General features: G+C 29.8%; 1 protein-coding gene across 1 annotated transcript in view; it reads left to right on the plus strand.

Moving 5' to 3' along the window:
* Positions 1–20,128, plus strand: part of LOC129988263 (inositol 2-dehydrogenase-like) — a 30,725-nt gene that overhangs the window by 1,908 nt on the left and 8,689 nt on the right. The window contains exons 2-5 of the mRNA XM_056096449.1: positions 13,119–13,382; positions 13,607–13,677; positions 14,423–14,531; positions 16,928–17,055. Coding sequence (XP_055952424.1) covers positions 13,119–13,382; positions 13,607–13,677; positions 14,423–14,531; positions 16,928–17,055 — 572 coding nt within the window. The remainder of the gene's footprint in view (positions 1–13,118; positions 13,383–13,606; positions 13,678–14,422; positions 14,532–16,927; positions 17,056–20,128) is intronic.

A 20,128-nucleotide genomic window follows, 5' to 3' on the forward strand; every position in this document is an offset into this window, starting at 1 on the left:
TTCCACGATTGCGTTTATGTTTGATATCAATAAAGAAATCGATAAAATTATTAAAATCATCCATTAAAAGTGCATTCATAGAAATAAAACACTACTTTTTGATGTATATTAAAATTATCCTTTAAGGAAATCTTTTCAGGAGGTTCTAAAAATTAATTTTTTTTAACAGTCATTAATTTTAATAAAAATAATTGCATTTCTGATAAGAGTTATAATCTATAAAAATGAATGATTTATAAAAAAAATATGAAATTATGTTGCGATATAAAAATTCTTATCTAATTTTTGCAAAATATTAAATCTATAATTTAATAACTTTCTATGCATTTGACATTCAGTTTTTTTTTTAACTCTATGTACTATTCTAATTTAGAGATTCAAAATAAAACAAATTGAAAAAAAAAATCAGCTTAAAAAAAGCATAATCTGAAAACGTTTTAAAGCAATAGTCATGAATTAAGAAAATGGCTCATTTGGGATTTTTAGATTGCTTTGTACTTTTATAGAATCTGATTCGTCGCTGTTTCGCCAAAGATTTATAAACTGTCTTTTTCAAAGTAAAGCCAAGTGGTTAATTTGTTACAGAAATTCACGTAGCAAAAATAAAACCTGAAACATTAAGGTTTTTTCAAGACCAACGCTTCTAGAAATTTACGATTCTGTCAGGGCATTTATTTACAATTCAAATGTTTATATTTTGAATAAAGGAGGCCAGACCCAATCGAGTGAATAAATCTTTATATTTGAAACAAAAATTTTTTCAATAAATTTCATTTAGTATTAAATTTTTAAATTCTATTCAATAGTAAGAATATTATTTGTAATGCTTAGTTAATTTTACATGTGCTTTTTTACATTTTTTTAAAGATTTTACATTTAGTTTAAATTTACAGCGATAAAAGTGGATTTCTGATTTGAAGTGGGGCACACGAGTTCTTGGTTGGTAAAAGTACATTCATATAATGAGTACGGGAAAAAAGCAGCAATAAAATATATAATGAACAGTTATATAAATAATATTATGCACTTCCGAGTCAGCTAGGATTTATATCATTTTTTAAGTCTGATTGCACAAGAGGATGAATATTTAAAATAAGAAATATGATTGATAGCAGTTTACATACAGGATGATGTAAACTGCTTGAACCACTGGAAGTAGTATAATGATAGTTCTCTAAAAAAATAAATTAAAATTAAAAAATATCCTGTGCATAAATGCTAAAAATTATTGAACATTTTCCTTTCAAGTCACATAATTTTTTATTCAAGTATAATGGTGCTTATTTTTAATATTCTTTTTTTACAATTAATTGCACTTTATTCTCTAATATATTACAATTGTCATCTTATTTATTCGCATTTCTAAGAAACATGAAAAATTAGAAGAGAACATGAAATTTATCTGCCTTTTAATATAATGAAAAAATTTTCACGGATCGTGTAAAAATCTTATCAATCGTTTTTTTCCCCTATTTAAAACCATTTTTGTCCTTCGTATCCACGTAAGCTTCCAATTCGTTAAGCTTTCTGATTGAAAGTAGATTATCTGAAGTGCTTGACAATACGCATTTCGTTGATAAATACAATATTTATCTTCTTAATAAGCTTTTCGTCATCTGTTTGATTGCTAAATTACTGCAATCAGAAAAATAATCTTTATCCTTCAGATTTTCAGTTTGTAAACTATGCTATCGTACTGATATTCCTGTATGGCATTGACCATAACGGCATTTCGTTAATTATAGACAAATTTTTTTCCCAGACTGGACACCAAAGGACAGTTGGTAATCTAATCGTTTGACTTTGAAAGTCATTCTATTATGAAGGGTCAGAGGCGATATTAAAATTTACCTGTAAAAGCTCCTTAATGAAATATTGCTCTTGCAGCATTCCTCAATTAAGTTATTTCCAATGTTATTCGATTGCTACTTTAATATGGTTACGTCATAAGAAAATTAAATTCTTTACCATTGATTACAATCAAATATTCTCATTATTATAATTCTGGTAATAATCAATAATTCTCATTGATAATAATCATATAATTATTTTCATCATTCCCACCATTTTGTTCACTGATGTGGTATTCCTGTATGGCACTATGACCACATTGAAATTTTTTTTAATCATAGATAAAAAATAATCATTAGTACAACTGGCTATCTAACCTTTTGACTTTGGAAGTTGTTCAGTCAGTGCATGACAATTCCATAAATGACGAAGCAGGAGTTGAACTTTCATAGGTTTATTTTCACACATATATGGACACGGACATTTCTAAGCTACCGCACAAACACATCACAACACAAAAGACGGGAGAGAGAGTATGTACATGTCGCCGGGTCGGCGTCTCGAGTACATCTGGTTAGGGGAACAGAATTTCCCCTTTTTTCCACCGGAGGGAGTCAAAACTCTAACATCCACCCCCCGGATGAAGACCTTCATAAAACTGCATACAATAGTTACAATAAAACAATAAATTCACAAAAATACAAATTATACAATCAGTATAAATACAAATACAATTCTGATGCTTAAATTCCATTATATATACATTATAAACTAAAACAAATAACAATAACATTAATACACTTCATTTCCAGAGGGTAAAATAGCTACATCACGAACATTTCGTTTTATTATATTGCCATTTGGTAATTTAATATTGACTACTCTAATTTGGTTGTCATTCCCGGGGAAAACTTCAGTAATTCTTCCTAACAACCACTTTGTTCCAGGTAAATTTTCATTTTTTATCAGAACAAGTGTTCCGAGTTTTACATCATTCTTATTGAATTTCCATTTGTAACGTTGTTGTAAACTGCAAAGATAATCACGTTTCCATATTTTCAATATGCTTTGAGAAAATTTTGTAATTTTTTGCCATTTTCCTTTAAGTTAATTAGCAATGGTTCGGCAATTCCATTAATTGGTCTGCCAATCAAAAAATGACCAGGTGACAAAGTTTCAAAATTGTCGAATTCTGGAGATAGTGGAGTAAGAGGTCTAGAATTTAGGACGCCTTCAATTTCAGCCAAAATTGTTAGGAATTCTTCCAGAGTTAGTTTTTGATTTCCTAGTACGCGTTTTAAATGAAATTTAAAGGATTTTACTCCGGCTTCCCAAATACCTCCGAAATTCGGGGATTTAGGTGGAATGAACTTCCATTCAGTAGATTCTGAAATTAAAAATTCACTTAAACATTGATCAGGAGAGTTGACAAGATTATACAGCTTTTTAAGTTCTTTGTTTGCACCGACAAATGTTTTGGAATTGTCGGTAAGAATTTTTGCACATTTACCTCTCCTTCCAAAGAAACGCTTTAAACTTGCAATAAAACAGTCAGATGTTTGATCTGTTACGAAATCAAGATGCAAGGCTTTAGTACATAAGCACACATAAATTACAACATAAACTTTGTTCAATATACCTTTTCTCTGATTTTTGAATTTTAAGAAGAATGGGCCAGCAAAGTCAATACCAGTAATGTTGAATACATGATTAGGGGTTACGCGATCAGCTGGTAAATCACCCATTAATTGGGATGTTAAAACAGGTTTGTTTTTCACACAAGTAATGCAATTAAATATCACCCTTTTACAATTATGTTTACCATTGATTGGCCAAAATTTCTAACGTACTTGATACAACAAAGCCTGTGCTCCCAAATGTAAATATTTTTTATGATAATGCACTAAAATATTGTAAGTTAAAATATGATTCGATGGTAACACAATAGGATATTTTGAATAAACATTTAATTTGGAATTTTTTAACCTGCCTCCCACTCTTAGAATATCATTTTCGTCCAAAAATACATTTAAAGTTGACAGTTTACTTTTCCTTGAAACATTCTTACCTCTTTTCAAATCTTTAATTTCCTCCTTAAACTTACCACGTTGAACCATTCGGATTAATTGGTTTTCTGCCTGAATTCTTTCATCAGCCGTAATGGGCCCTGCAGTCCTTGACTGAGGGTACCTGCAATTAGCTGAAAATCTAAAAATATATGAAATAATACAAATCAGTTTCACATAGTCATTTGTGACTTTGAGAAGTTTGTCGAGAAAATTATCACAATTAGTTCCGGTTACAGTCATTACTAGGTTGCTCGCTGGAACATAGTCCTTCTTTAGTTCGTTTGCTACTTCAACTTCGTTGAATTCACTGTTCACTGTGTTGTCAAGGCATAGATCTGGGTTAAACAACCAGTCTGGACCATACCACCAAACATCATCTTGCGCTAACACTCGGATAGACACTCCTCGGGTTAACTTGTCTGCGGGGTTCGTCTTTCCTCTGCAGTAATTCCACTGGTCTCGATTGGTTTTCTCCTGGATCTCCCGTACGCGATTTCTCACAAACTCCTTCCATCGTAGAGGGTCTCCTTTTATCCAATGAAGGCTGATTTGCGAATCCGACCAGAAGAAGATGTGGTCAGATGTAATCCAGGGAAATGCTCGTTTTAAGTATTCTGCTAATCTGGCAGAAACAAGGGCTCCCATGAGTTCGAGTCTGGGAAGACTCAATTTTTTCAATGGAGCTAGGCGGCATTTCGCCACTATGAAACTAGAGTTCACCTTCCAGTTGGTCACTTTCCTGAAGTAGGCCACACAGCCATAAGCCTTTGGGCTTGCATCGGAGAAAATGTGAATCTCAGCCATTGGAGTCTCTGCATCAAGTAAGTAAGGACGAGGCAAAGAAATCTGAGGGATAGTTTTTACCTCATCCAGGCATGACAGAAATGTCTCTTGAATGTCCGGTGGTAGTGGTTCATCCCATTTCAGCTCCCGTTCCCAGGTGTTCTGCAGTAACAATTTCATTCTGACAGTAAAAGGGGTTATCATCCCCAATGGATCAAACAGCATCCCACAGATGCTCAGAATCAAACGCTTCGAAAGATTACTGTCCTTCATCTTAGAAATTTGATGAATGTCTATGTTAAATTTATCGTTGATATTGTCCCAAATGAGTCCAAGAATTTTTAATGGCACACCTAATTCTTCGGATGTTTCACGACGGTCAACATTAGCTTGTTTCCAAGCTTCATTTAGAATTGGGGAGTTCGTAGCCCATCTTCGAAGATTCATGCTGGCCTGACTTAGAATGCAAATCATTTCTTTGCTCAATTTTATAGCTTCGGAAATGCTTGACGTGCCAGCTGCTAGGTCATCCACGTACAAATAGCTCAACATTTTACATGCTTCTTCATATTCACTTTCGAATTTTTCTAAATACAGTTTAATAACTGCGGCAAGTAAGAATGGGCTGCATTTCACTCCAAAGGTGACTCTTTTATATTGGAATGTTTCAATATTGTGAGGGCTGAAACCGGGATTAGGACAATCCTCTTTTATCCATAAGAATTTTAAAAACTGCCTATCTTCCTCGGCTATCCCTACTTCTAAAAAAGCGCGCTGAATATCTGCACTAAATGCAATTTTGTTTAACCTAAACCGTAACAAGATTTCAAGTAAATCTGGATTTAAGTTCGGTCCGCTCTCTAAACAATCGTTTAATGATAACGCGCCTTTTCCCTTTGATGATGCGTCAAAGACAATCCTAACCTTTTTACTATCCTTCCGTTCTCGCACTACAGCATGATGTGGAAGAAAATAACCTTTGTTTATATTTTGGTCTAAATTCAAATCTACTCGTTCTATAATACCTTTTCTTAAGTGTTCTTTAATGATGCCATCGTATTTAACAAATAATTCTTTGTTTTTATTTAATGTTTTGCTTAAACCGAATAAATGACGTTTTGCAATTTCATAATTACTGCGTAATGCCTTATTATCCTCCTTCCATAACAAACGAGTTTCGTATCTTTTGTCTATTCATTACAAATTTCTTTGCTTAAGGAATTTTTTTATTTTAGTTAAATGTTTCGTGAAAATAGTACGTAATCCTTTCCTTTTTTCCTTTAATCTATTAATATCCATTTTAAACTAAATAATTCAAAAAGCTTAGAACAAATAATAAATGTGCCCACCTCTGGTTTCAGCTCCTCACTGTGCTTCCTCCAAATTGTCACGCTTTCCAAAAAAATTTCAATTTCCAAATTTCAACGTATCACGTCCGGGTCACCACGATGTTCAGTCAGTGCATGACAATTCCATAAATGACGAAGCAGGAGTTGAACTTTCATAGGTTTATTTTCACACATATATGGACACGGACATTTCTAAGCTACCGCACAAACACATCACAACACAAAAGACGGGAGAGAGAGTATGTACATGTCGCTGGGTCGGCGTCTCGAGTACATCTGGTTAGGGGAACAGAATTTCCCCTTTTCTCCACCGGAGGGAGTCAAAACTCTAACAGAAGTCTTTCGGTTGTCAGAGGTCAGAGGCGATATTACATTTGTAACATTTCTCATTTTAATTGTTTTTCATGTCATTCGATGGTTAGTTTTGCTTGGTTATACTATAAGAGAATCAAAAAAAAAAAAAAAATCAATCTTTGAGTGTCCCCATCATTATCACCATTTTGCCTTTGATGAATGTTTGCAAAAACATCTGTTCCTACTAAGTGAAACTAAGAAAAATTAATATTTAAGAATCCTGAAATGAAATATATTTTTTTAACTAGTTTTCCAAATCTACATTCAACAAATTTAATTTCAGTGAATATTTTAGGAATTTTTCATATCAGATTATTGGGTATATTTTATATATATTCTTGGAACATTTTGAAAATTAAAATGTACTTTTTATTTTAATTTTTAGATAAAAATAAACTTTACTTACTAATAAATTGTAATTGATGTAATAACACAGATAATATACACTCTAATAAATTCATTGTATCAGACAAAGGAAAAAAAAATGAAATTAATTTTGAGTGGTTATCCTTAGATATTAAGCCCGAAGATTTTTTTAAAAAAATATTTAAACATCAACTGCCAATTTTTGGAAAATATTCTTGATTTTATAGTACGAAGATTTTTTTAGAGCTTTTCCAAGTAAAATCTTGTATTATTTTATCAATAAATTGCATCGAAAAACATATTCTCTCTCATTAAATGCCCAGTGAACTATTTAATCTTTCTGACCAAAACCGAGTTAAGAAACTATATTATGAAAAGAAATAAATAAAATTTTGCTCTAGATAAACTTCATTCATTAGAACACTAATTTGCCGCTTTTTCCTTCATCGATGCATTACTTTTATTTCTTTTTTCTGTCTCGTAAAGATTATATTACGTCAAACAGATGGAATACAGGGAGCAGTTACGTCAACAAACTTTTAAGATATTAAGTTACAACCTGCTGGTATAGCAAAATTGTTAAAAACTGGAGGGAGAACAGACGAACGTTGGCATTGCTAGTCACGTGGACACATGCATGGTGTACTGCAGGTAGCTCGCTCCTGCATGCAGCTTCGAACGGCTACATCAACTGTACTCTATATAGTTGACGGGCATTAGGACAAAGTTTTTAGTGTATATTTAGCACCATTTTTATAAAACTAGGACGTTAGATTAAACGTTTAAATAATAATTTTGAGACGGGGAATGCCTTTATTGCGAACAGCAATAGATAAGAAATAGTTAGTTCAACATTTGGAAAAAAGCTCGTAAAATTCACCAATATGTGCTGGCAGATTGGACGATGGAAGTTGTAATTTTACTCCTAAAAGCGCGATTAATAATGAATATAAAAAGTTAAAAAAAAAGGATTTTTTTTAATTAAATATTTGTTGGTGAAAACAAAAATAATAAAAACGAGGGAGACAGATAGAAAAACTTTAAGTATTTTAAAATCACAATCGAATTTACGTAGTGTTTTAATTTTAATATAATGAATGCTTCAAATCTTTTATTTCTTCTGATAATCATTGTGGGCTTTATTTTATACCCTTTTCTTATTGTTTTCTGTCATTTTTATCATTTTCGTTCATCTAGATCACTGTGTGTTTGCGTTATCGTGTTTACTTACGAGAATAAACAGCTACAAAAACAAAGCCACAAAAACAATTCAGAAACAACCATTTTGAAATTTGTGACTCATGAAAGATGGGAATTCATCACAATTTTGGACGATTGCAAAATTTAATGTACACTTCGTATGTGAGAAAATAATACCATGCTCTGCGCATTAACAGCTCGCCAACGTTGCAAACAACAACAGAAAAAAATCTAGAAATTGTATTTTAAAAAATTCTATACGTATCCTAAATATTTGAATTTCAAAACTAGAAAAAAAAAAAAAAGACTAATTGTTACCATGTATCACCATACGTATTACAGTCCTTCAATGTTTTTCAGAATTTTCGTGCCTTTGAAATATTTCGTGAATATGATTTAAGTTATTAACATTGTCAACAGCTCATGAATATTTCCACCAAAAAGTAAACATGAGAAACGAAATAATGCTTCCTTTACATTACGGCTATATAACATAACATATTTAGAATAAATTTGGCAGTGAGATTTTTGAAAATACAGGAATTTTTTACTAAAAGACTTTTAAACAAGGGTTAAATCCAGCTTGGACTGACCTGCATTTTTTTGTATTCAATTTTTTGTTGTTTAGTGAAAACTGACAAAATACATTTTTTTTTTTTTGAAGATCTGCAACTATCATCGTTTTCTACATCCAATAATTAATAACAATTTATCACTTAAAAAAATTCACCGGAATAACATTTAAAAAAATGTATGTATAAAATGTTGCTTTAAAAAAAAAAATCTCTAACAAAAGAAAATAAATATTCAACAAACCAAATTTTCGTCTTCTTGAATTAGTCTAGACTTTTTTTCTATGCCATTTTTCTAGTCACTATTCCTTTGGTTTCATTGAGCAATGCAATGTCATTTGTGAGACTGGTTTTGTGATCCGGAACCGGTACCTTGCAAATAGCATTCTTAGAATAGGTCGATAAAGAATAAATACAGACAGGTTCAAGACAGGATTCTCAGAAATTTTCGCCAATTAAGCGGGTACACTTTTTTCAGAACTCGTCAAAAAAGGCCATTCCATGAAGTTTCAAAATGTTAAATAATAATAATAATAATAAAAAATTGAAAAGTATGTGTGTCATGGTAAGTATCAATCATACTTGTGGAATCATTTAATAAATGAAAGTAATTGCCAATTGTTCATTTATTTTTGAGGAGTCGATGGCGATTAGGTGTGAATTTCAGCATTGAATTTTGGTTTCAATCTTTTCTGCCTTCTGTTTAAAAATTAAAACACTATATTATCCTATTTAGAATTAAAAACATTTCGTTTTTCAATAGTAAATTTAAAAATTACAGTTTAAGAACAGTTAAAAATTACAGTTTAAGTTCAGTGTTTGAACTTCATCCAGTAGTAATTTTGATTATTAAAATTGCTTCCGTTACTTTCGAAAATTAATTCATTATTTTGATAGATTTTATGGAACCGGATTGCTGATCTAAACGTCTGTTTTAGGACTATTTTGAATAAAGTATGTAGATATATTATCAGGATTATGATTATTCTACGGTAATTATATGATTAATAAAAAGTATATAGTTGTTTTTATGGTACTTGAAAGATTTTACATACTTTATAGTTTTAGAAAATTCTCTACAATTTTTGAGTGTAACTGGCTTGAAAAAATTATTCTTTCTGCTCGATTATATTTTAAATTAAATTCAAAATCCATGTTTTTTATTTCACCGATTTTTTTAACCATAATTTTAAAAGTGTAAAATACGATAGTTAGAATTTTTTTTTTCATCTTTAACTAAAAACAATATTTATAACAAATTATAAAATAAAGACTAAAAATCAGAAAATAATTAAAAATAATTTCCCTTTTTAATACACTAATAAAAGTAAATTTTTATTAGATTTTTTTAAAATTTTTAATTTTGACTCAAATTTTGTGAAAATCTGTAAAAATTTTATCGCTTTTTTTGCATAAATTCATTCTTTATTTATCTGTTACTGCCGATTTAAAATGATTTCCCATTTAATTTTAATTTATGTATTCTCTTATATACTTTGTGCTAATAAAAAAACAATCGTTATTAAAAATTTTACTAATGCTATAATTTATAAGTTTATTTTCTAAGGAATTTAAATTTGGCGTAGCAGCTAATCAATATCGAAAAATAATATTTGAAATCTCATTACTTTTTTTCCCAGTTTTTATTTTGTCTTTTTAATAATTTACCTTTTATTTTGTCCGATAGTAAAGTAATATATAATTTAACAATTTGTGTCAAAGGGTGTCAATAATAATAATAAAAATATTTAACATACAAGCGATAACTAATGAACAGAATAATATTTCTTATGTTCGAATATTTATCTTCGTTTTTTTTAAAGCTTTGGAGACACAAATATTAAATCGTTCAGAAGGTCAGTTATAAACAATTGATTACGCTTTATCTATAGAGGTCGATATCTACGATCTTATTATCTATTTTTCATTCGCTTTGTTTTTCGAAACAAGGAAGTAATAAAAAGAAAAGAAAAACTGGAGTTCTTTCGTTGACAGGAAGATCTTCATTCACGAAATAAGGGTGTCAAATAAATGTCCGCCAAAATACTGTTATCTGTTACAAATCATTTTTCATGCAAGATTATATGTAATTACAACATGTGATTACATAACATACGTTGCGTTTACGAATCGAGTTACGTTTTGGTATCGGTAACTTTGTAGCATATCAGATGTTTATCAAGATTAATTTCTATGATATTTTTTTTTCTTCCGGTGTTTCCCTTAGAACGCCTGATATTGTTATCCTATCTCAAGACCTTGATATTCAATTAATGGGTTACATCATATTTCTTGCAGAAGCGACCTTATTATGTCACTTTTAAATTGTGAAATAAGGCAACTTCGTAGAACAGAATTTTTTTTATATCAAAATAAAGATGTGCGCAGGATGTAATCAAGGATTTATAAACATAACGTTGACTGAAATTGTAAACCAAAGAATTTATCTATGCTGCAATATACTAGGGAATCACTTTTGTAATAACTAAAAGAGTTAACACATTTCATATTGCCATTAAAACTTATCGCAATCTTAAGCAATACCACCTATTAAGTGAATAAACTTTAGATAACTTTTTCCTTAACGACCGACACCACTTTTAAGTATATTTATTAATAACAGTATGAAGTTCATTTCTAATCAGGATTTGAACAGATTTGCAGACGGATGTTTTATCGAATTCACCTATGTGAGAGATCCTTCCAATTAGTTGCTAGTCTAAACTTATTTATTCTTTGCGCGCCTTTGACCAGTTTCAGTATCATGGTTTGCTGTTACGACGTCATTCGACTCCAAATTACATGAAACTGTGAAATATCATAATGTTTATAAATAAAATGTTTAAGTTATCTTTCAATTTTTCCTGATTTTAATTTCCTGATTAAATTTCTTCACATAAGAATAATTTGTTTTTATTTCATTAAAATAAGTTTCATTATAACCATAGAATCTTTGTTAAAAAAAATAAGAATGTTTCTGGCTTATCGATAATTTTGCTCTTTATTGTAGTATCGTTATTATATTTTGCACCACAGACTAGTATGTTTTGCTGAGCTACCAAATGAGTCAAAAGATACCGATATCACAATATGTTAATGAATATTTCTGATATATTTATTTCGGCATTAAGTTTTATTAATGTTACGAAAAAGAATTTTTCATATTTATTAGTTTTTGACTTAACATAACATCTGTTTATGATTGATAGAAATAACAGTCTGTATGTGGTTAGAGAACTTTTACATTTGGGATTTGAGCTCTAATTAGATACATATTTTGTTATTATTTCAGCAGCATGCTGTAAAAAGGCACTAATTCTGTGTCAAAATGTTCTGGGTTGTATAAAAGCTAAGTTTTCTCCCAAATAAAATTACAAAGAAATCAATACGTGAATAAATTCTTCGTATTCCCCCCCCCCCCCCCCCCAAGCACACAGTCTTCACAGCCATTTTCCTTTAACAAACTATAAATTGTTAAAAATGGACGGTTATAAGACATTATTTTTTTCTTTTCATCATTGTCTAACCTTTCAATTTATTTAATTTTATTAAAAATATGAATTTGAAATTTTGGGGTTTGTCTTTTGACGAAATTCAAAACTTCGTTTAAGAAATAATTACAATTTACAAAAAAAAAAAAAACTTTTTTAGATATTGTTTGAATGACTGCCTTAGATTGAGTACTGGATTCCGAAAATGGAATAAAAAGAAATTTTAAATCAGCTTGAAAATTAAATTGATATTTTTATACAATAAGCACATACCTAAAAGGCAAAAGAAGAAATAAAATTCAACATGAAATTGAGAATTAAACCGCCAAAGTAGTATTATAATGACCATATATTTTTTATGTAAAAATTAAAATTGTGGTAAGCAGAAAAATTTCTTAAATTTATAAAATAGATCACTAAAATTCTCAGTACATCTTCAAAAAGGGAGGTTTTTAATACATTTTATAATCGTCTAGGAATCAGTGGTGATTTTAAAGACTAAGTTTAAATTTGGACATGTTAGTGTTTTTTTTCGTTAATTCACAAATCCAAAAGTAATTTGGATTTAGCTAAATAGAACAACCTTTAAAAGCAAAAAATGCTACAGAAATTGAAGGCCAAATTTCTCAAATGCCTTTAAATTTCCAAAATTGGCAAATTTATAAACTTTTAATCTATGCTGCATATAAAATAACTATAAAGGCGGGAAACTTTAGAGAAATATATGTACAGATTATGAAATCCCGATTTATTCTGACAATAATTAATTTATTTAAAATCACAAGAATAATTTTTTTGCAATTATGTTTTATTATTAAAAAGAAAAAAATCTTTATTTTACTAATTTCAAAGATAGCTTCTTGTGTTTCCGATTTTTGGTTATAATAAAAATTACAGAGACGAAATTAATGCATAATTGTTTTTTAAAGATGATAACAAATTTTCCTATAAAGTGGAATTTAAACTCAGATGCAATTTATTAATGCATTAGATATTTTACTAATATGCCCAAACGCATTTTGAATCATAATTGAATGTGGCGATATTTTTTTCTCTTATAATCATCTTGCATAAATAGTTCGTGTTATTTCCAATCGAAACTTTATAATTACAAGTAACATTGCATGTATATTAATCTTTCAGGTATAAGGCTGAGATGGAGGGTATGCAAACCAAAGGCCAAGTTGGAGACAATTTACCGGCCGTAACGTTTGCCATCTTTGGACTGGGACGAATTGGGACTATTCACTTGGATAACCTTAGCAGGAACCCAAGGGCAAAAATCATCTTTTGCGTAGAAGAGTCGGATGAAAGAATCAACTACGTCAGAAACAAATGGAAATTGATGGAACCAGAAACCACATTCCTGAAGCCGTCCGAACAAGAACAGATATTTGACGACGAGAGGTATAAACCAGACGCATTTTTTTTCCTTCAGTTTTGCTTTCAAAAATTTTTTCTGTATGATAATGATGATCAATTAAAAGATATCTCGTTTAAGATGATTTCTAATATCAAATAATTAACAACAGTGGACTATTTCCATTATAGCATGCTATTTTTAATTTTTATTTACAGTATGATATAAATTTTGATAATTGAATTAAAACAAATTATTTTTTTCTTTCCAGGGTTGATGCTGTTTTGGTTTGCACTCCGACTTTCACGCATGAAGAGATTGTATTGAAGTCATTGAGGAAAGGTAAATTTTTTAAGATTCCAATAAATGCGTAAAATAGTAATTTAAAGGTTGTGGGGTCGTTAAGAAGCTCAGTAAAAAGTCCCAAATAGTGTAATTTACAGGTTTCGTTACACGCAGACAATTTACATACAGAATTTTAAAATAATTTTAAGATATATAAGAGCATGGATCAAAGTATGTAGCACATGCCGTCGCCTAACTTGAACTGAATCATTGCGCTACTTGGCATTAGTAGGCGCTTTCTCTGATGTCATCAGTCAGTTGTAGTTAGTATTACAAGATCGGTTACTTGGGTATTTTCGAAATGGTTAATTGCATTTGGCTGCATATAATCCAAGGTTTCTTCTTTTTTTTTATTAAAAATTCTTTGTGTAAACCAATAGACTGAAGTAATTTGAAGGCTTAAATAGAGATAAGGTTATTTTTATTTTTATTGAGGTGTGAGCCTGCTTCTAGCATGTATGCATGACTTGTACAAATCAAGCCCTTCAAATTATTTTATTTTAAGTTGTACTACACAGTGATAAACAAAAATTAAAAAGAAATGAATATATTTGAACAAATAATTTTCAAATTCTGGATTTCCCGTCCAAATTTCATATTGTTTGTATTGAAACACTATGCTTTAGATATTTATTATTATGTGACGTACATATTATATAGCCATGATAAATTTATATTAAAAAATGATTCAAATATGAGAAATATATAAATATTGGTAATTTTTATGCTACTTTTGTTTCAGGTAAAGCTGTATTTTGTGAGAAGCCTTTAGCTTTAGATGATGAAGGTATTGAGCGATGCTTAGATGCAGCTAAGAAATATAACAAACCTCTACTATGCGCTTTTAATAGGTAGCCTTTTCTTTTTTCTTTTTTATTTAGTGTAATATAAAAGGATTTTTAAATCAAATTAATTAAAAACAATAGATCTTTTTCCATTTACGAAGGCGAATATTTTTTATTCCTTTTCGCGTATCAGATCTAATATTACTTACAGTGGCTCCCAAAAGTGTTCGTACACCAACAAGAATCAATTAAAAACCTCATTATTTACCATTATATATTCTTATTTTTACATGAAAATTTTTTCATAGCATATTTTTACAGTTCGTAATAAAGCAGTGAAGAATAAATTTTAATTACGATGCAAATTATTTTTTTAAAAATGACAATAAATAAAATTGCACAAAAATAGGACACAAAAGTGATCATACACTTTAAAAAAAACCATCACTTAATATGAAATTTTCTAAATTTTTATAAATGTTTAGTATTTAGTAGGATATTCTTTATAACAGCTTTTAAACGTTTGGGCATAGATTTAACTAAACGGTCGGTTACTTCTGCACCGATCTTGTTCCATTCTTCGATCATTACTGCTTTCAGTTGAATTTTTGATTTAATGTCGTGACTTCTTATTCGCACCTCTAATTCTTTCCAAATATGTTCTATAGGGTTTATATCCGGTGATTGAGCTGGTGTTTTAAGGGTTTGAGGGCAATGATAGAGGTAAAAAAGACGAGCATTCATGGCCGTGTGCTTAGGATCGTTGTCTTGGTAATACACAAAGTTGTTTAAAATGCCTAATTTTTGTGCTGACACTTTTAAATTATTATTGAGAATATTTATATAAACTCTATGATCCATTATACCATCAATGAATACTAAATTGCCTACTCCCGCCGCTGACATAAACCCCCAAACCATGACACCTTCACCGCCATGTTTTACTGTTCCAACTAAATTCTTGGGATTAAGTTCTTCATTTTTTTTTTCTCCATACAATGATTCTCCCATCCGACCCAAAGATGTTAAACTTACTTTCATCTGCAAATAAGACACGATTCCAATAGCTCTCTGGCTGGTTTATCATAGATTTGGCAAATTTAAGCCTAGCAATTCTGTTCTGACTTACAAAGAATTTTCTTCGTGCAGATCGGCCATGTATACCAGCATTCCGAAGAATTCTACGAATAGTTTCACAGGAAATAGAAGTTCCATTTGATTCATTATATTGTGAAGTAAGCTTTATTGCACTCAGACGTGGATTTTTTAGAAATTTATTCACAATATTTCTTTGACTTCTAGCTGACAGAATTTGAGGGCGACCATTACGAGTCTTGTTTACAATCCTTTTTCCCTCTCTGTAACGTTTTATTATGCTTTGCACCGTTGAATGAGGTATATTATGGTAGCAATGCCTCTAATTGATTTTCCAGCTTTAAAATGAAATATAATTAATTTTCGTACGTCTAAACTCGTTTCTTTACGAATGCGCGTCATATCAAAGAATAAAGTAAATAGAATAAATAATTGTGATATTAAATACTGAAATCAAACGATTTTAGCGTATTTTTCAATTAGAAGAAAAATAAGCCGCAAAAGATATTTTTATGATGAATTTAAATAAATAATGTTTGGATGTACGAAGACTTTTGTGTTCTAATTTTGTGACATTTTTTATTTATTAATTTTTTAAAACAATAGTACTTGATTTTTTATAAAAATATTTGTTCAGTTTTATTAAGAACTATTTAAAGATGCTAATTAAAAAAAAACCAACTAATAAAATGCCTTATTAAGAAGTATAGAACACAATTGCTGCAAATTTCTTTAGTGTACGAACACTTTTGGGAGCCACTGTATAAATTTTCATCAATGGTATTAATATTATACATTATACTAATAGTTAAAATAATATTATACATTATAATAATTATACTAATAATAACTTCAATAGTATTATACATTTTCACTTCTATCCTTTTGCTTACTTATGTTCTTCAGAAAAACAGTAATAACTGGTATCTCTTTTGGAAATGAAAAGTGAGGAAACGAAACAAACATATTTAGAAGTGAATTAAAATTTATTAATTTAACTGTTATTCTCTATGTTTTACATAGAATTATGAATTTAAATTAAAAAAAAAAGAAACCTTTCCTTCAATGAACAATTCGCAAGAGCTGAATTTTGCTTCGAAAAATAATAAACAAGGCACATAAAGATATAGACATCTTAACTAGTTGTCGCTGCTTTCATTGCCAAAAGAAATAAGATATCATACTTTTGCACAATTATTCCTTGAAAATTAATCAAGACTTAAACCCCTCAATCATGCATTATTTCGAAATTACTGGTTTCAAAATGTAATTTATAACATTAAGGAATTTTATAACTACATCACTTATACGTGTTCTTTTTATTACAATCAACGAGGATTCATTGGACATTCTTTTTAATGTTTCAGACGTTTTGATCCTGGTCTAAAAACTGTTAAAAATAGGCTGGATTCTGGAGAAATCGGAAAAGTGCAAATTGTGAAAACTTGCAGTCGAGATTCTCCTAAGCCAAGCTTTGAATATTTGAAGATCTCAGGTATGGTTTTATTTAACTTATTTTTATACATTTTTCAGCTGAATATTTGTGTTTATCCGCTCACTTTATATCATCATGTTATTTTTGACATAATTTTAAAAATATTTTCTTTTTACATAAAAAAAACTTCTATTCTACTAACTGAAATTTATTTATTATTATTTGTATAACACTTTAGTAAAGTAAATGTCCTTACTTTTTTAATGTCTCTATCAAATGATCTTTGATAAAATCCTAGTTTAGTGTGTCCCTTGTTTCGCCAAAGATGCCAACAATAAAAAGTCGCCAATCAAGATGGCTGACAATATAAACAATACTGTGAAACAATTAATTACCTACTATTTATATTAAAATTATGAGATTTATTAATCACGATCTTCTTTTTGTAACTTTATGGCTCACGTCAGCTGAATCTTTTTTGAATTCTGAAATAAAGAACTTTTGCAAACCGGCTATGCTGATTCGTACTTTAGACAATAAAATTCGGACACCCGATGCCTTCGGTATCTGAAAAAGATTTCGAGCAAAACTGTTTGCTTTAAAAAAAAAGGAAGAGAGGGGAAACACACACACACACACACACACACACACACACACACACACACACACACACACACACACAAAAAAAAAAAAAAACCAATGGTTTCGCTAGCAGCGTTAGCGGAAACCTAGTAGCTTCGCTATCTCATTCAAGTTAAGGATTCTGGGAATAACAAAAACAGTACAAGGAAAAGCGAAAGCATCCTAATAGCTTCAATACTAGAGAGTGGAGCTTTCTTTAAGAAGAAATTTGAAGGAATAAATACTTACTCGGTTCAATTGATTCTTCATTTAAGCAGGGAACAATTTCCATCCATATAATATCATCAGAACTTTTCAATGATGCAAACGTCATTCTGTCAGCGTCATATACAGTGGCTCAAACAATTGAGAGTACACCTTACTTTTACTTGATAAATCCGACTTTCAATATAAATAACACACTACCGAGAAGTGCAAACATGATTTTATTTTTACACTTAAGAAATGGTTTAATTTAAAGTAAAAATAAAGAGAAATTAACGAAAAACCTCTAAACTGAAAAATTTCAGAAGCATTTTAAATAAACATACGCAGATTTTTGCCTCAAAAAATTGAGAATACACCAGTGAAATTTTTGTAATATCTCGCAAAGAATAAAAGTGTCAATATTTAATTGCATGTCATTTGGCTTTTATAATGGCCTTTAAACATCCTGGTACCGATTCGACAAATTTTTGGTAGTATCTGATGATATTTTACCCCATTCTTCTTGCAAACTTGTTTAAAATAGTTTTGTTTCTAATTTTGTGTTTTTGAACCACTATTTCGAGTGTGGCCCACAGATATTCAATGGCATTGGTGTCGGGGTACTGTGGTGTGGTGTGTATATGCTGTTTACAATGAAAAAGACACCACATTTTGACGTTACGTGCATTCTGTTTGGAGCCGTTGTTCTGCTCCAAATGTGTAAAAATAAAATCATGTTTGCACTTCTTGGTAATGTATTATTTATATTGAAAGTCAGATTTATCAAGTAAAAGTAAGGTGTACTCTGAATTGTTTGAGCCACTGTATATTTCGAAATGTAGACATCGAATTCACAAATACAATATTCCTCATATTTGTGAACTTAATATTTCGGATTATTCTAATCATCAGATATCGGATTTTGGAACACACATAAATTATCGAATAATCACGGGAAATTCACGAAAAGAACAACAAATCTCAAATAATTATATTAGAATGTTAAGATGAATTACTGTGAAATAAAAACAAACGGTTCAAAAAGTTCGAGCAGATGTTTTTAGTTTCTGTTCTAACAAAATTTGTAAACAGACGATTTTAATTAGAATTAAATAATTTGGTAAGAATTGCCGAAAATTAAATATTATCTGCTAACAGTTCACTCTAAAAATAGCATTGAAAGTCTTATTAGCAGTAATAATACTTACGATTATAAAACGTAATTTATTTTTTATGAATGTTTATTTATTGATTATTTTTAATTTTCATTTCTTACATTATAGCTGTAGTAGACGTACAACTCAACAAGCGAACAAAAATTGTAAACTAATCAATATTAGGGTTACTAGGAAAATTATTCCGCTTGCTTTTTTTGTGTTACCACATTGGTGTTGTGGGCACACTAAACTAGGATTAAACATATTCTTTAGCATATTTTACCATTCTGTATTGGGTTCAAGATTAACAAATTATTTGATGACTTTTCTGATGTTCCATGATGGTAAATTCACATATATTCATTTCACACAATTCATAATAATTCAGGTAAATTAAAGAGCACAAATTAAGCTATCGGTAAAATCTATGTGTTCTGAGAATTACTGAGCCATAATAAAAGCCGAGAAAAAATAAGTGCTCTCATTAAATAAATATAGCTTGTCCCAGAAACAGGACAATGTATTGGTATGTCATTTTCATGTATTTCCAACAAATGATCAAAATTAATAGTTTGATAATAAAAATAAAAAAAGAATACAGCATAACTGGAAGCAAAATCAATAACAAATCATAAAATTTGTCGGCTGTCATTGTAATAATTAATGGCGTACTATTTTTATTGTTCATATTAGAAGTAGGCATTTAATGTTCTTTTTTACGATTGCTTAAGTTTTATAGCTTTAAATATTTAAGAACAATACATTTTTATTACCACGTTTATCAACTTAATCTTCTGCAATTCAAAAAGGATATTAAATTGATATATTTAACTTGGAATAATTCAACTTCACAATAATGCAATTAAACGAAAATAAATCATTTCAAGCTATTAGTATTGTTATTTAGATTGGAGAAAAATTAAAAAAAATAGTAAATAGCTTTCATGTTTGATTTTAGCTATTGAGTCATTTATGGTACTCTGACACTATTAAAATCTGTGGCGTGAATCGTTTCTGTTGTCGTATCTCTGTTTTCCTGTTTCATTTATCATTATTTTCTTGCATACGAAATATACAAAGAAAAGAAATATCGAATTTCGAAAAATAAAAAATACGAAATTGATGAATTTTCACATTTTAGAGGCCCC

Source organism: Argiope bruennichi, chromosome 10 (genome assembly GCF_947563725.1).
Source record: "Argiope bruennichi chromosome 10, qqArgBrue1.1, whole genome shotgun sequence".
Lineage (NCBI taxonomy): Eukaryota > Metazoa > Arthropoda > Arachnida > Araneae > Araneidae > Argiope > Argiope bruennichi.